We start from the raw sequence: 14292 nt of genomic DNA, 5'->3' as shown, positions 1-14292 counted from the left end.
CTTCTGTTAATCAGTTATCTACCTTCTTCCATTAATCACCCATAATATTCTCCCCTACGTTCTCACAATCTCCTCTCTCTTTTCCTTAAGCATAGGAGATGTGGGCAAAGGGAAATGGCCAAACTAATGGTTTTGGGGAGGAACACATAAGATCTGAAGCTAGCCAATGAAATGCCATACTTAGTTTGTTTCCAGTGGTCTCCATGGCATTTTAACATTCATTTGATAGAATATCTGTGACCATCCAGACACTGGATATACATTGTTTCATACTGAAAATAATGTGAAAGAAGTTGGTTTTATTTGGTGTCAATATTAACACATAGCTTTTGAAGCTGCATGTATTGGCAGTTTTCCTAAGCACTAGTTTAAGAGTGTAGTGAAAAGAATAGTTTGTTTTATAATGTATTTTAAACTAATGGTTTTAAGTAATTGCCAAATGTTAAAAAATTGAGCTGAAGCCTGACTGATTGTATAACTTTAATATTTGAAAAATTTTCTTCCAGAAATGAACAACTTAATACAATACATATTTGTACAAAAAAGACAGACCATTAAAAACTTTTGATCATACAGACAAAAATATGATTAAGCAAAGATTTAAAAAGGACAGGACATTTTGTAAATACTGATAAATACTGTGCAATGCTTTTATTTACTGTGGCGGATATAAAAATCAAGAATTCCTTAACAGATTATATTTAAAAAAGCAACTACATGAATTTTCTAGCTATTTAAATTAATGAAATAGAACAGTAGTGATTTTTTTTTAAAAAAATGAGGTATTATTACACTGTAAACCAAAAACAGAACATAAATAAATAAAGGCAATGTGTAAGTAAGTGATAAATGGTTACAAATTTCAACTTATTAACAACAGACAACAATAGTTTTCCAGTTATTTATGGACTTTGTCATTTAAAAATTTGGCTTGCTTGTGTACTTATTTAAAAGTGACATAGCTATCGATATACAAGCACATCATTAAACATGCAGACCAAGCCAGCACAATTTTCCCGTCTCTACCAAATAAAAACTGTTTACATTTTATTTAAAACACTTAAGTCTGATTTCTTATACATGATTCTTTTGTGCTTACTAGTAAGCAGTAACCTACATTAAACATCTTACGTTCTATTTCAAGCAGAGTAACCGAGAAGCAGTTTTATTTGCATATGGATAAAAAACAGAGCAAACGAAACAAAACCAACATGCCTTGAACTTTCTTAGGATTTTCCAAGGTTTTTAATTAGAAAAATCCTTGACATAGTATACCCTATGGAAAAGCAGAGTCACTTCCGTCCTAAAGAGAATAGTAAACAAAGTAATTAACTCCTTTTCCTTGAAGATTGGCGAATTGGCTTTCGAACTACAGGAGAATGAGTTAATTCGTTCCTCCACCCTAAAAGAATTCTGCTGGTTGGGTGCAGGAAGCAGAGCAATAAGAAAACAGTGTAACTGAGAAAAAATTGGGGGACAGTATTATTTGCCTGTGAACCATATGCTGGTACTAAATGCTGGCTTCATTATTATTGCAAATACATCTTCAGAGTTTTCTGAAGGAAAGCTATCAAAGTATAATAGAGAAGTCTTGATTCGAAAATATTTGTAACATGCTAATAAAACTGCTTCATTTGCTGTAAATAAAAAGAAAACCATTTACTGTCTCACTTAAAATGTAGTTTCTTTTTACATGCTGCTTTTTTAAGAAACTCCAAAAAGGGAACTTCTAAATTTACTACATTCAGAATCCAGTGAGATACAAACATTTTGGCCAAAATGTTGAACTTTATTTTTACACCAAGCTATATCATTTTGACACAGATGTTATTATTGTATTCACTTTTGTCAAATATCTTATCCTAGCCTTTAGCAAAAATTAGTGTTTCAGTACAACTGGTGATCAAAAATACTAGAAATAAGCCTTGTATGTCAAAGTATGTATAAAAACAGTTCTTTTCTTTTGTGCTTGTAATTGACTTAATTTATCAACAATTAGTTAGATCTGATTTCCTTTCTGATATTCTGACCCTTAAGAAGAAATGATCATTATACAAATATTACAGAATACTCTAACTAGTTTACTGCCAACGTGCATGCAGACTAACGTTACTTAAAAGAACATAACCTTGAACCCAATGGTCTGAAAATAGTTAACACTCCTGTACAGTCATCTTTATTGATTTGTAAAAGCTGTATACACATCTAAAACCCTGAATTTACTTTGTAAAAATAAATCTTTTAGCAATAAATGGCACTATCAAAATCCCATTATTCTCAGGCTAGTATGTAGTTATTTACATGCTTTTCAGCAACAGTTGAAAAGAATCTTATAGGACCAAAGCCAGTATATCAAAAAACCCTGTAAACTGCATTTATACTGCTGTTTGTTGTTGCCCTCAGGTGTATGAAAATATGGCTACATGCCTTACATGAATGAGAATGTAGCTATGTGCGTTGCTACGTGTGCTGGCAGCACGCAATCTGCCACTGGGCTCCGCGACGGGGTCAACGCGTGCTTCACTGTGCTTTGCTTTCCCAGTGGAACACCTGTGAGAAGCTACTTACAGAGAATCATAAAGTGCTATAAAAAAGAGGGGCCGGACCCACACCTGTCTCTGCCGTCTGGTCTCTTCCTTCCTCGAGCGATTTCTGTGTTTTTAGAAAATCGTGCCTCCCCCATTGAACATACTTCATACTCGATTTAAAAAAAAAAATCAGTATTTTAAAGTTGGTGAGCTTTGTCAAGGTGTTGTGAGACAGAGACATGAAAAGGTTAAAGGCACAATAAGAGGGAAGTGAATGCTACATATAAAATATATTTCAAGTCTTCTAGGTTACTCAAGTCCAAAACCTTCTGAATTTGAAATTCCAATGATCAATTTCTGCTTCAGGTCCTTTTTGCTCTTGTAGGGGGGAAGGCAAAGTTGATTGAAGCAGGTGTGGGCCACAGGCAACCTAGGGGAAAAAATGTATTTTAAAGATACTAAGTCTCAAAATACATACAGGATAGCTGCTAAACTACTTTCAAACAGGGCAATTCAAATCTATTTCACTATGGTAGGAGGCGGCTCATCAATCCCTTCGCTGAACAGATACTTACAGAGTACTACTACCTATCGGCACCAGTCTAGACACTGAGGCAGCCTCTGAAGACAAGGCAGTCAATGTCCCCGTGCTCCTGGGAAACTTTCATCCTAGAGGCATTATGTTTGGAGTCAGACTGAATTTGAATGCTGTCTCCCCGACTACTGGCCATGGGACCTTGTTCCAGTAGCTTCATGTCTCCAAATCTTAGTGTCCTTGCCACCATGACAGGGTAAGCCATCCAAGTGGGTTGTTTAAAAGATTTAAACAGGCAGGATGGTAGACAATATAACTGTTACTATAATTTCAGTCTTGACCGTCAAAAAGTAATAAAAAGATCACTCCTGGATACTTGATATCTGCACTCTCCATGCCGCTGCCCTCAGCGCAGCACCACCCCCCCCATGCTCTCCTCCATGACACTGTGTATCTATCTTCACCCTAGAGGCTACGGATTTCTTAGGCCCTTCCTTCAGCCTTTATGAACATCACAGCATCACAAAGGTTGTCAGAGAAGTCCGTGAATAAAAATAGGGAATGTACCAGGGAAAAGGAGAACATTTTAAAAGAAGTTTATATTATTAGAAACTAAACTTTGACAGCCCTCTGTACTGAAAGACTTAAAATTGTTATAGTCAGTTTGCATTTACTGAGTGTTTGGTCTATGATAAGCATTGTGCCAAGTGCTTTTATATGCAGTGTTTAAGACTCAAAGCAATCTAAAAAACAGATTTTTGTTGTCCTCAATTTACCGATGAGGAAAACTAAACATGGGAATATACGAGTTAAGTAATCTGTTCCAGGTTGTAGAGCCGGTGAAGTCACACACCCGAAAATCAAATTCAGATCAGTCTGACTTTACACCAATATTGTTACCATGTAAAAATTTAACATTCTTATTTAACAAAAACCTAGTGGGTCTATGACAGTGATGTATACATCTTTGACGGTCACTTATATTTAATCTTTGTGAATGTCTTACTGCAAATCCTAGAGTTGTGGAAGATTCATGCCTAAGCCATGGGAACTCATAAAATAATCCCTGAAATAATAATAGGAAAAGTTTAGATGTAATGTCACCTTTGTATTAAATTACATAACTCAGATTACCTTTTTTTTTTTTTTTAACTTTGAGAGAGAGAGAGAGAAAGCGAGCTGGTGAGGGCAGAGAAAGGGGGAGAAAGAATCCCAAGCAGTCAGCACAGAGCCCAATGCAGGGCTTGAACTCATGAAACATGAGATCATGATCTGAGCTGAAATCAAGAGTTGGACGCTTAACTGAGCCACCCAGGCACCCCTCACCTTAATATTTTTTAATAAAAAAAAACCTTTAAATAAAAATGAACATTACACAATATTCTACTAAAAGCCAGCTAGATTTTAAAAGGGACTACAAAGCAGTTGACTTAGCATTGTAAAAAAGGCAATAGGTTATCAGTCAGCATTGGCAAGTCTCAAAAATTAACAGAGAACTTTAAAGCACACTCTCTCATTTCAGGCTTGTTTTTACTCCCAAGATTTTTCTATGAAAATGACTTCAGATTGAAAGACTCCTCTAAGTCCAAGCATATTATTATTAGCAAAATTTACAGATTAAAAATAAAATTACAATCTGGAAAGTTACCAGTTAGTAGAAGTTTCATTCTTTGAGATTTTAAAGTTCAAGTCAGCCATTCCTCCTACAGGCACTCTGTCACTTCCTGTAGTAAAATGTAGCAACTTCTTTTGAAGATCAAGAGGAAATCCAAGCACAACATCCCAAAAATATCTAAAGAACACCAAAGGAAATTTATATAAAATGTCTTGTCAGAAAGCCTGCAGGTCAGAGTAAAGTAACATAAAGTAAGCTTTTGAGGATAAAAATTCCCTTAAACATACATAATACTCCTTAATGTGAGATTGACAAATGACAAGCCTCTATGTATGACTTATTTCTAACATTATTATAAAAGTAACATTTTTATAAAATTATAAAAGTAGTCCAACAGGGTATAGTACAAAAGCCATTTCTCTCTTATATAACTTACAATTCTTATTTCTTCAGTACAGTGCTATTAAAATTCTACTTATAAGTATAGCATCCCTAAAATTCTGGAACCAAAGTCATTTTTTAAAATTAAAAATCTATCCTTTTATTTATTTTTTAATTTTTTTAAATTTTATTTTTTTAACTTACATCCAAATTAGTTAGCATGTAGTGCAACAATGATTTCAGGAGTACATTCCTTAATGCCCTTTACCCATTTAGCCCATCCCCCCTCCCACAACCCCTCCAGTAACCCTCTGTTTGTTCTCCATATTTAAGAGTCTCTTATATTTTGTCCCCCTTCCTGCTTTTATATTATTTTTGCTTCCATTCCCTTAAGTTCATCTTTTTTATATCTTAAATTCCACATATCAATGAAGTCATATGATATTTGTCTTTCTCTAATTTCGCTTAGCATAATACCCTCCGGTTTCATCCACATAGTTGCAAATGGCAAGATTTCATTCCTTCTGATTGCCGAGTAATACTCCATTGTGTGTGTGTGCGTGTGCGTGTGCGTGTGTGTATACTACTTCTTCTTTATCCATTCATCCATGAATGGACATTTGGGCTCTTTCCATACTTTGGATACTGTTGATAGTGCTGCTATAAACATTGGCGTGCAGGTGTCCCTTCGGAACAGCATACCTGTATCCCTTGGATAAATACCTGGTAGTGCAATTGCTGGGTCGTAGGGTAGTTCTATTTTTAATTTTTTGAGGAACCTCCATACTATTTTCCAGAGTGGCTGCACCCACTTGCATTCCCACCCACAATGCAAGAGATCCTCTTTCTCCGCATCCTTGCCAACATCTGTTGCTACCTGAGTTGTGAATGTTAGCCATTCTGACAGGTGTAAGGTGGTATCTCCTTGTAGTTTTGATTTATATTTCGCTGATGATGAGTGAGTGATGTTGAGCATTTTTCATGTGTTGGTTGGCCATCTGGATATCTTCTTTGGAGAAGTGTCTATTCATGTCTTTTGCCCATTTCTTCACTGGATTGTTTTTTAGGTGTTGAGTTTGATAAGTTCTTTATAGATTTTGGATACTAACCCTTTGTCTGATATGTCGTTTGCAAATATCTTCTCCCATTCTGTCATTGCCTTTTAGTTTTGCTGTTTCCTTCGCTGTGCAGAAGCTTTTTATTTTGATGAGGTCCCAATAGTTCATTTTTACTTTGGTTTCCCTTATCTCCAGAGACATGTTGAGGAAGAAGTTGCTGCGGGCAAGATCAAAGAGGTTTTTGCCTGCTTTCTCCTCGAGGATTTTGATGGCTTCCTGTCTTACATTGAGGTCTTTCATCCATTTTGAGTTTATTTTTCTGAATGGTGTAAGAAAGTGGTCCAAGATTCATTTTTCTGCATGTCGCTGTCCAGTTTTCCCAGCACCACTTGCTGAAGAGACACTTTATTCCAGTGGATATTCTTTCCTGCTTTGTCAAAAATTAGTTGGCCGTACGTGTATGGTCCATTTCTGGGTTCTCTATTCTGTTCCATTGATCTGAATGTCTGTTTTTGTGCCAGAACCATACTGTCTTGATGATTACAACTTTGTAATACAGCTTGAAACCCAGGATTGTGATGCCTCCAGCTTTGGTTTTCTTTCTCAAGATTGCTTTGGCTATTCGGGGTCTTTTCTGGTTCCATACAAATTTTAGGATTGTTTGTTCTAGCTCTGTGAAGAATGCTGCTGGTGTTATTTTGATAGGGATTGCATTGAATATGTAGATTGCATATTGTAGATTGCATATGTAGATTGATATTGTAGATTGCATTGACATTTTAACAATATTTGTTCTTCCTATCCAGGAGCATGGAATATTTTTCCCTTTTTTTGTGTCTTCTTCAATTTCTTTCATAAGTTTTCTATAGTTTTCAGCGTATAGATTTTTCACCTCTTTGGTTAGATTTATTCCTAGGTATTTTATGTTTTGTGGTGCAATTGTAAATCGGATCGATTCCTTGATTTCTCTTTCTGTTGCTTCATTGTTGGTGTATAGGAATGCAACCAATTTCTGTGCGGTTGATTTTATATCCTGCAACTTTGCTGAATTCATGAATCAGTTCTAGCAGTTTTTTGGTAGAATCTTTTGATTGGTAGAGTATCATGTCATCTGTGAAGAGTGAAAGTTTGACCTCCTCCTGGCTGATTTGGATGCCTTTTATTTCTTTGTGTTATCTGATTGTTGAGGCTAAGACTTCCAATACTATGTTGAATAACAGTGGCAAGAATGGACATCCCTGTCTTGTTCCTGACCTTAGGGGGAAAGCTCTCAGTTTTTCCCCATTGAGGATGATATTAGTGTTGGGTCTTTCACACATGGCTTTTATGATCTTGAAGTATGATCCTTATGTCCCTACTTTCTTGAGGGTTTTTAGCAAGAAAGGATGTTGTATTTTGTCAAATGCTTTCTCCGCATCTATTGAGAGGATCAGATGGTTCTTGTCCTTTCTTTTATTGATGTGATGAATCACATTGATTGTTTTGCAGATATTGAACCAGCCCTGCATCCCAGGTATAAATCCCAGTTGGGTCATGGTGAATAATTTTTTTTAATGTATTGTTGGATCCAGTTGGCTAGTATCTTGTTGAGGATTTTTGCATCCATGTTCATCAGGGAAATTGGTCTATAGTTCTCCTTTTTAGTGGGTCTCTGTCTGGTTTTGGAATCAAGGTAATGCTGGCTTCATAGAAAGAATTTGGAAGTTTTCCTCCCATTTCTATTTTTTAGAACAGCTTCAAGAGAATTGGTGTTAACTCTCTCTTAAATGTTTGGTAGAATTCCCCTGGAAAGCCATCTGGCCCCAGACTCTTATTTTTTGGGAGATTTTGATTACTAATTCGATTTCTTTACTGGTTATGGGTCTGTTCAGATTTTCTATGTCTTCCTACTTCAGTTTTGGTAGTGTATATGTTTCTAGGAATTTGTCCATTTCTTCCAGATTGCCCATTTTATTGGTGTATAATTGCTCATAATATTCTCTTATTATTGTTTTTATTTCTGCTGTGTTGATTGTGATCCCTCTTCTTTCATTCTTGATTTTATTTATTTGGGTCCTTTCCTTTTTCTTTTTGATCAAACTGGCTAGTGGTTTATCAATTTTGTTAATTCTTTCAAAGAACCAGCTTCTGGTTTCATTGATCTGTTCTACTATTTTTTTTGGTTTTGATAGCATTAATTTCTGCTCTAATTTTTATTATTTCTTGTCTCCTGCTGGTTTTGGGTTTTATTTGCTGTTCTCAGTTCTTTAAGGCATAAGGTTAGGTTGTGTATCTGAGATATTTTTTCCTTCTTTAGGAAGGTCTGGATTGCTATATACTTCCCTCTTATGATGGCCTTTCCTGCATCCCAGAGGTTTTGGTTTGTGGTGTTACCATTTTCATTGGCGTCCATGAACTTTTTAATTTCCTCTTTAACTTCTTGGTTAGACCATTCATTCTTTAGGGGGATGTTCTTTAGTCTCCAAGTATTTGTTACCTTTCCAAATTTTTTCTTGTGGTTGATTTAGAGTTTCATAGCGTTGTGATCTGAAAATATGCATGGCATGATCTCGATCTTTTTGTACTTGTTGACGGCTGTTTTGTGTCCCAGGATGTGGTCTATTCTGGAGAAATTTCCACGTGCACTGGAGAAGAATGTATATTCCACTGCTTTAGGATAAAATGCTCTGAATATATCTGTTAAGTCCATCTGGTCCAGTGTGTCATTCAAAGCCATTGTTACCTTGTTGATTTTTGATTAGATGATCTATTGCTGTGAGTGGAGGGTTGAAGTCCCCTACTATTATGGTATTACTACAATGAGTTTCTTTATGTTTGTGATTAATTGATTTATATATTTGGGTGCTTTCACATTTGGCACATAAATATTTACATTGTTAGGTCTTCTTGGTGGTTAGACCCCCTTAATTATGATATAATGCCCTTCTTTATCTCTTGATACAGTCTTCACTTTAAAGTCTAGATTGTTGGGGCGCCTGGGTGGCTCAGTCAGTTGGGCATCCGACTTCGGCTCAGGTCATGATCTCACGGTCTGTGGGTTCAAGCCCCACGTCGGGCTCTGTGCTGACAGCTCAGAGCCTGGAGCCTGTTTCAGATTCTGTGTCTCCCTCTTTCTCTGACCCTCCCCTGTTCATGCTCTCTCTGTCTCAAAAATAAATAAATGTTAAAAAAAAAATTTAAAAAAAAAGTCTAGATTGTTGGATATAAGTATGGCTTTTCCAGCTTTCTTTTGCTGATCATTAGCATGATAGATGGTTCTCCATCCCCTTACTTTCAATCTGAAGGTGTCTTTAGGTCCAAAGTGGGTCTCTTGTAAACAGCTTATAGATGGATCTTGTTTTCTTATCCATTCTATTACCCTGTGTCTTTTGATTGGAGCATTTAGTCCATTGATGTTTAGAGTTAGTACTGAAAGATATGAATTTATTGCCATTATGTCGCTTGTAGAGCTGGAGTTTCTGGTGGTGTTCTCTGGTCCTTTCCAGTCTTTGTTGCTTTTGGTCTTTATTTATTGTTTTTTATTTTTATTTTTTCATCTTTTCTCCCCTCAGAGAGTCCCCCTTAAAATTTCTTGCAGGGCTGGTTTAGTGGTCACGAACTCCTTTAATTTTTGTTTGTCTGGGAAACCTTTTATCTCTCCTTCTATTTTGAATGACAGCCTTGCTGGATAAAGAATTCTTGGCTGCATATTTTTCTGATTCAGCACATTGAATATATCCTGCCACTCCTTTCTGGCCTGCACATAACCCTTCTACCCCTATTTCTCTCTCTTCCTCTTCTAGGACCCTTATGATTCTGATGTTGTTCCTTTTTAATGAGTCACTGATTTCTCTAATTCTTAAATCGTGCTATTTTGCCTTAATCTCCCTCTTTTTTTCTGCTTCATTATTCTCCATAAGTTTGTCCTCTGTATCACTGATTCTCTGTTCTGCCTCATCCGTCCTTGCCACTGTGGCCTCCATTCGAGATTGCAGCTCAGTTATACCATTTTTTATTTCATCCTGACTAGCTTTTACTTCTTTTATCTCTGCATAAAGGGATTCTAATCTATTTTCGACTCCAGCTAGTATTCTTATTATTGTGATTCTAAATTCTGGTTCAGACACCTTTCTTGTATCTGTGTTGTTTAAGTCCCTGGCTGTTGTTTCTTCCTGCTCTTTCTTTTGGGGTGAATTCCTTCGTTTCATCATTTTGAAGGGAGAAAAGGAATTAATGAGGTAGAAAAATTAAAATAAAAAATTGAAATTAAAACAATATTAAAATTAAAAAATTAAAAACAAGCACACACACACACAAAATCAAATAAATGATGCTAGATCCTAGGTGTGTTTTGGTCTGGGTGTTCAAAGTGGCTTGATAGACTAGAGAAAAAAAGGGGGGAAAAATTGTTTGAGTATTTGCAAAAAATGAATACACTGAAGTAGACTAAAATGAAATGATTGCAGTAAAATAGAATTTGAAAAAATTTACACAAAAGTAAAAAATACAGTAGAAAAAAATTAAAGAAAAATATTTTTAATAAAAATTGAAAATAGAAATGAATTTTCTTTTTCCGTATTCAAGAAAAAGAAGAAAAACAAAAAAGAGAAAAAAGAAAAAAAAACAAAGAAAATTGGACAGACTGGCTAACAGACTGAAATACGACTTAAATTACCTCATTTTCCACTAGAAATCAAACTATGAAGTGCTTTATAGTCCATAAACTAAGCAGCAGTGAGACTTGTGTTCTTGAAGAGCGAGGTTGGCCCAGTTGGGTGTGGCTTAGTGTAATGGTTCCGTTCTCCACTAGATGGCGCTGCTTAGCTTACTGGGGTGGATTGTTATGGCACTTGTACACCGGAGTGGTGAAAATTGCGTCACCCAGCTACCCAGTCTCTACTATTGGAACTCTGTTCTCCTCAATCAGCAACTGTGCACCTGTCCTTTGTCCTCGGCTTCCGTCCACTCCCTGCTTTTACACAGTCCATGACCAAGCCCCAGGCAGCACCTCCCTCCCGAGTTTTGTCTCTGATGTGGCTGTTTTTCCTGGCCCCTTTCATCTGAGGGACTGTGGCTTTGACCCGTTCAGCACCTATGTGGAGGGTCTCACCGAGCAATGGCCGGGTGCTGGTCGCACCCAGGAGCGCTTGCAGGACCGTGCTGCTGCAGATGCCCAGAGACTGTGACCAGGTGCCAGCCCGCCCCAGAAAAAGTTTGCGAAATAGTGTAGCGGCAGCATTTCAAGGATTATGAGAAATCACAACACACATCTGGCACCAGGCTTCACCCTTAATGACCTTGTTCCAGCACCAGTGAATGTGGCTGTTCTCTGGGGTCTGCTGGGACCAGATGGCCTCACATCCTCTACCAAATGTCCTTCCAGCAGTGGAACTGGTTATCCCCGTGTGGCCTGAGAACCTCCCAGACCCCACTCTGCTCCTGGGGATTCGCCCTTCCCAACAGAGCACCTCCAGGTATCAGCTGTGGAGTTTCAGACTCTGTCCTCCCTGTTTATAGTCTTAATGGAATTTAAACTTTCTCCTTTCTCCCTTTTTAGATCAGTCCCTGTGGCTGTTTCCAATTTTCCACTTTCTCTCCAGCTGCTTTCAGCGGGGGGTACTTTTCCCATATTCTCTCCCATGGTCTCCGCCCTCTCACTGCATGCAAAAGCAGCTCCCTGTCCTCTGCGGCTTCTCTTTCCCCAAGTTCATCTCTCCGCGCCATGTACCTGCTGGATTCTGTGGTTCAGGCTGTGCAGATTGTTGTGTTAATCCTCAGATCAGTTTTCTAGGTGTGAAGGATGGTTGAGTGTTGGTCTGGCTGTATTTCATGGATGTGAGACACACAAAAAACCTCCATGCTGTTCTGCCATCTTGGCTCCTCCCCAAAGTCATTTTTTTTTTTAAAGTAAAGTCTCTAGGGGGTGCCTGGGTGGCTCAGTAGGCTAAGCATCCTACTCTTGATTTCAGCTTAGGTCATGGTCTCATTGTTTGTGAGTTCGAGCCCCAAGTTGGGCTCTGTGCTGACAGCTTGGAGCTTGCTTAGGATTTTTGCTCTCTCTCTCTCTCTCTCTCTCTCTCTGCCCCTCCCCTGTGCTCATTCATGCTCTCTCTCTCCCTCTCTCTCAAAATAAATAAATAAACTTAAAAAAAGAGTAAATTTTCTATAGTTTTATAGAAACTTACTTAGATCACTTTCTCCCAAGTGGATTGCTAAGTGATTTCATATTTAATAGTCTCACCTTACTTTCTAAAGATAAAATAAGGTAGGGTGGGACTCTACAATATTTGAGCTAACTTAACTTGATTCAAAGACTGTGAATTTGACAAATAAGTCACATTCTCTTTCATTCCCTCTCTGCAATCTCACTTTCAGAAGGAAATGAGCTCACCGTATAGTTAAGTCTGTTTTCGCATAGCCATCATACTGAGTGCTTCTCTGCAGAGCGTGCATATCCAGCTCAGGACTTCCACAGACCAGAATTTCAACCTCTTCTGGACGAAGCAGCTGCCGACAGTCATTTCCCCAAAATAATAATAAAAAGTGATGATTAAAAAAGTGAAATTGGAACTATCTTCCCTGAATCAAATTACAAAACATGTCTTCTAGTAAATCAAGCCATTTTAGTTAAGGAAAAATCTCCATTTTTATTTTTCTACCGAGGTTAAGATATTTTTGCTTCTGAAAGTTTATAAATCTTGTCAAACTATTAGGCTCTCCCTTTTGCAAACAGTAATTAGCTGTTTGCCAGAAAAACAAGCAGATGACTAAGCATGAATCCAAATTACAATTCTCCCCCCACAGCCTGCTTGAAACTCTGAGTTACTCCAGCCTCCTCCCGATACCCCACGCACCTTCTAGGTGCATGCAGAATTTGGGTACTTGGGTTACAGTCTGTCTCATGTCGCCTACTTGTTTTTTCACCCATATAAGTTGTCTCCCACCTAAAGAGATTAAAACTTAAGAATAGAGACCATGCTACGCCATTTCATTCTTATTTTCCCTTCTTCCACCCCCACAACTACCAGTGCGTCACAGCCAAAATCCACTTAGAACTCAATAAAGTGCTCCACTTTCAAAGGTGTTTTTAACAACAAGTATGTGACAAAGGTTACTCTAAAACAAGCTCTCTTCTATAAAAATAACTCAAATGGAAGACCTTACGCCAAACCCTCATAATAAAACCGAGGGGAGATACAAGTGGCATGATGCAGTGCACCCTACGTAGCTTGGGTGGAGAGCAGTGCTTCTTTAGAAAGCTATGCTTTTATCTTAGGATATTTCCGACACAGTGTTCTATATAGCAGCTGACCCATATTCACATAGCTAAGGCAAGCCAAACCAACGAGAGTTCATCATGATTCTGAAGACAAACTATTTCCTATGGGTAAATGATAACTCCAAGCTGCAGCCAGAAGCAGTTTCAATATGTTCCTTAATCAGAAGAAGTTGTGGCTTTCGCCCGGGAGCTTATGTGTTGACTCCGTTAAGACCTTGAGCCTATGGGATCTCTTCATCTACTCTTGAGGAAAATTCTTAAAGCCCCAAAAGAGACAGTATAAGACACAGCATAAGGAAAGAAAAATAGAGTTGACTGGCCTTTTTTCCTATTAGAGAATTAAGGCTGAAATGAGAAAACTCTTTATTTCTAGCTCTACCTTTAAAAAGTAGAAATTATTTTCTATTTTAGAAGCTTATCTATTAAAATACTTAAGGACTTATTTGTCAATATTATAGTATTATAAAACCTAATTAAAAGCCTAAGTTAGTTTTAAACTCACCATCAGGGCATTTGAAGCACACACACTATGAAATCCATAATAAAATGCAGCAAACTGCTTATAGATGGATTTGTTGAGAAGAAAGTCAACATAAAGCTGTACATATTCTGGAAAGCAATTTTACATCTGTTAAACAGTAAAAGTAAATGGTAAACATTAATGCATTTTAATTAAGAAATGGTGTCTGACTTACCTTTCCTATTTTGATTGGTAACTGGAATTTTATCACCACCTGGCTTTAAATTATAGGACTTAATTATTCCAAATTCTTCTTGAAAAACCTGATGGGAGATTCCAACACATGATATTTATTGCTATGGTTAATTTAATAGTAGGATTCAGTGAACTGGTCTGTGACATTTAAGAACAGTTTTCTTCCTGGTTTTAAATATAGAAACGACAGGGACAAATCCTC

At 37.3% G+C, this 14292-nt stretch overlaps 1 protein-coding gene across 1 annotated transcript in view; it reads right to left on the bottom strand.

The window, feature by feature from the left end:
• Positions 1 to 467: 467 nt before the first annotated feature.
• HECTD2 (HECT domain E3 ubiquitin protein ligase 2) overlaps positions 468 to 14292 on the bottom strand; it is a 78522-nt gene continuing 64697 nt past the window's right edge. Inside the window, exons 17-21 of the mRNA XM_043596964.1 lie at positions 14071 to 14158; positions 13878 to 13984; positions 12488 to 12603; positions 4712 to 4855; positions 468 to 2958 (exon numbers count right to left, since the gene is read on the bottom strand). Coding sequence (XP_043452899.1) covers positions 2838 to 2958; positions 4712 to 4855; positions 12488 to 12603; positions 13878 to 13984; positions 14071 to 14158 — 576 coding nt within the window. The 3' untranslated portion in view covers positions 468 to 2837. The remainder of the gene's footprint in view (positions 2959 to 4711; positions 4856 to 12487; positions 12604 to 13877; positions 13985 to 14070; positions 14159 to 14292) is intronic.

Source organism: Prionailurus bengalensis, chromosome D2, assembly GCF_016509475.1.
Source record: "Prionailurus bengalensis isolate Pbe53 chromosome D2, Fcat_Pben_1.1_paternal_pri, whole genome shotgun sequence".
NCBI classification, from domain to species: Eukaryota; Metazoa; Chordata; class Mammalia; order Carnivora; family Felidae; genus Prionailurus; species Prionailurus bengalensis.
The sequence above is the reverse complement of the archived record's forward strand: the minus strand, read 5'-3'. Positions and strand labels throughout refer to the sequence as shown.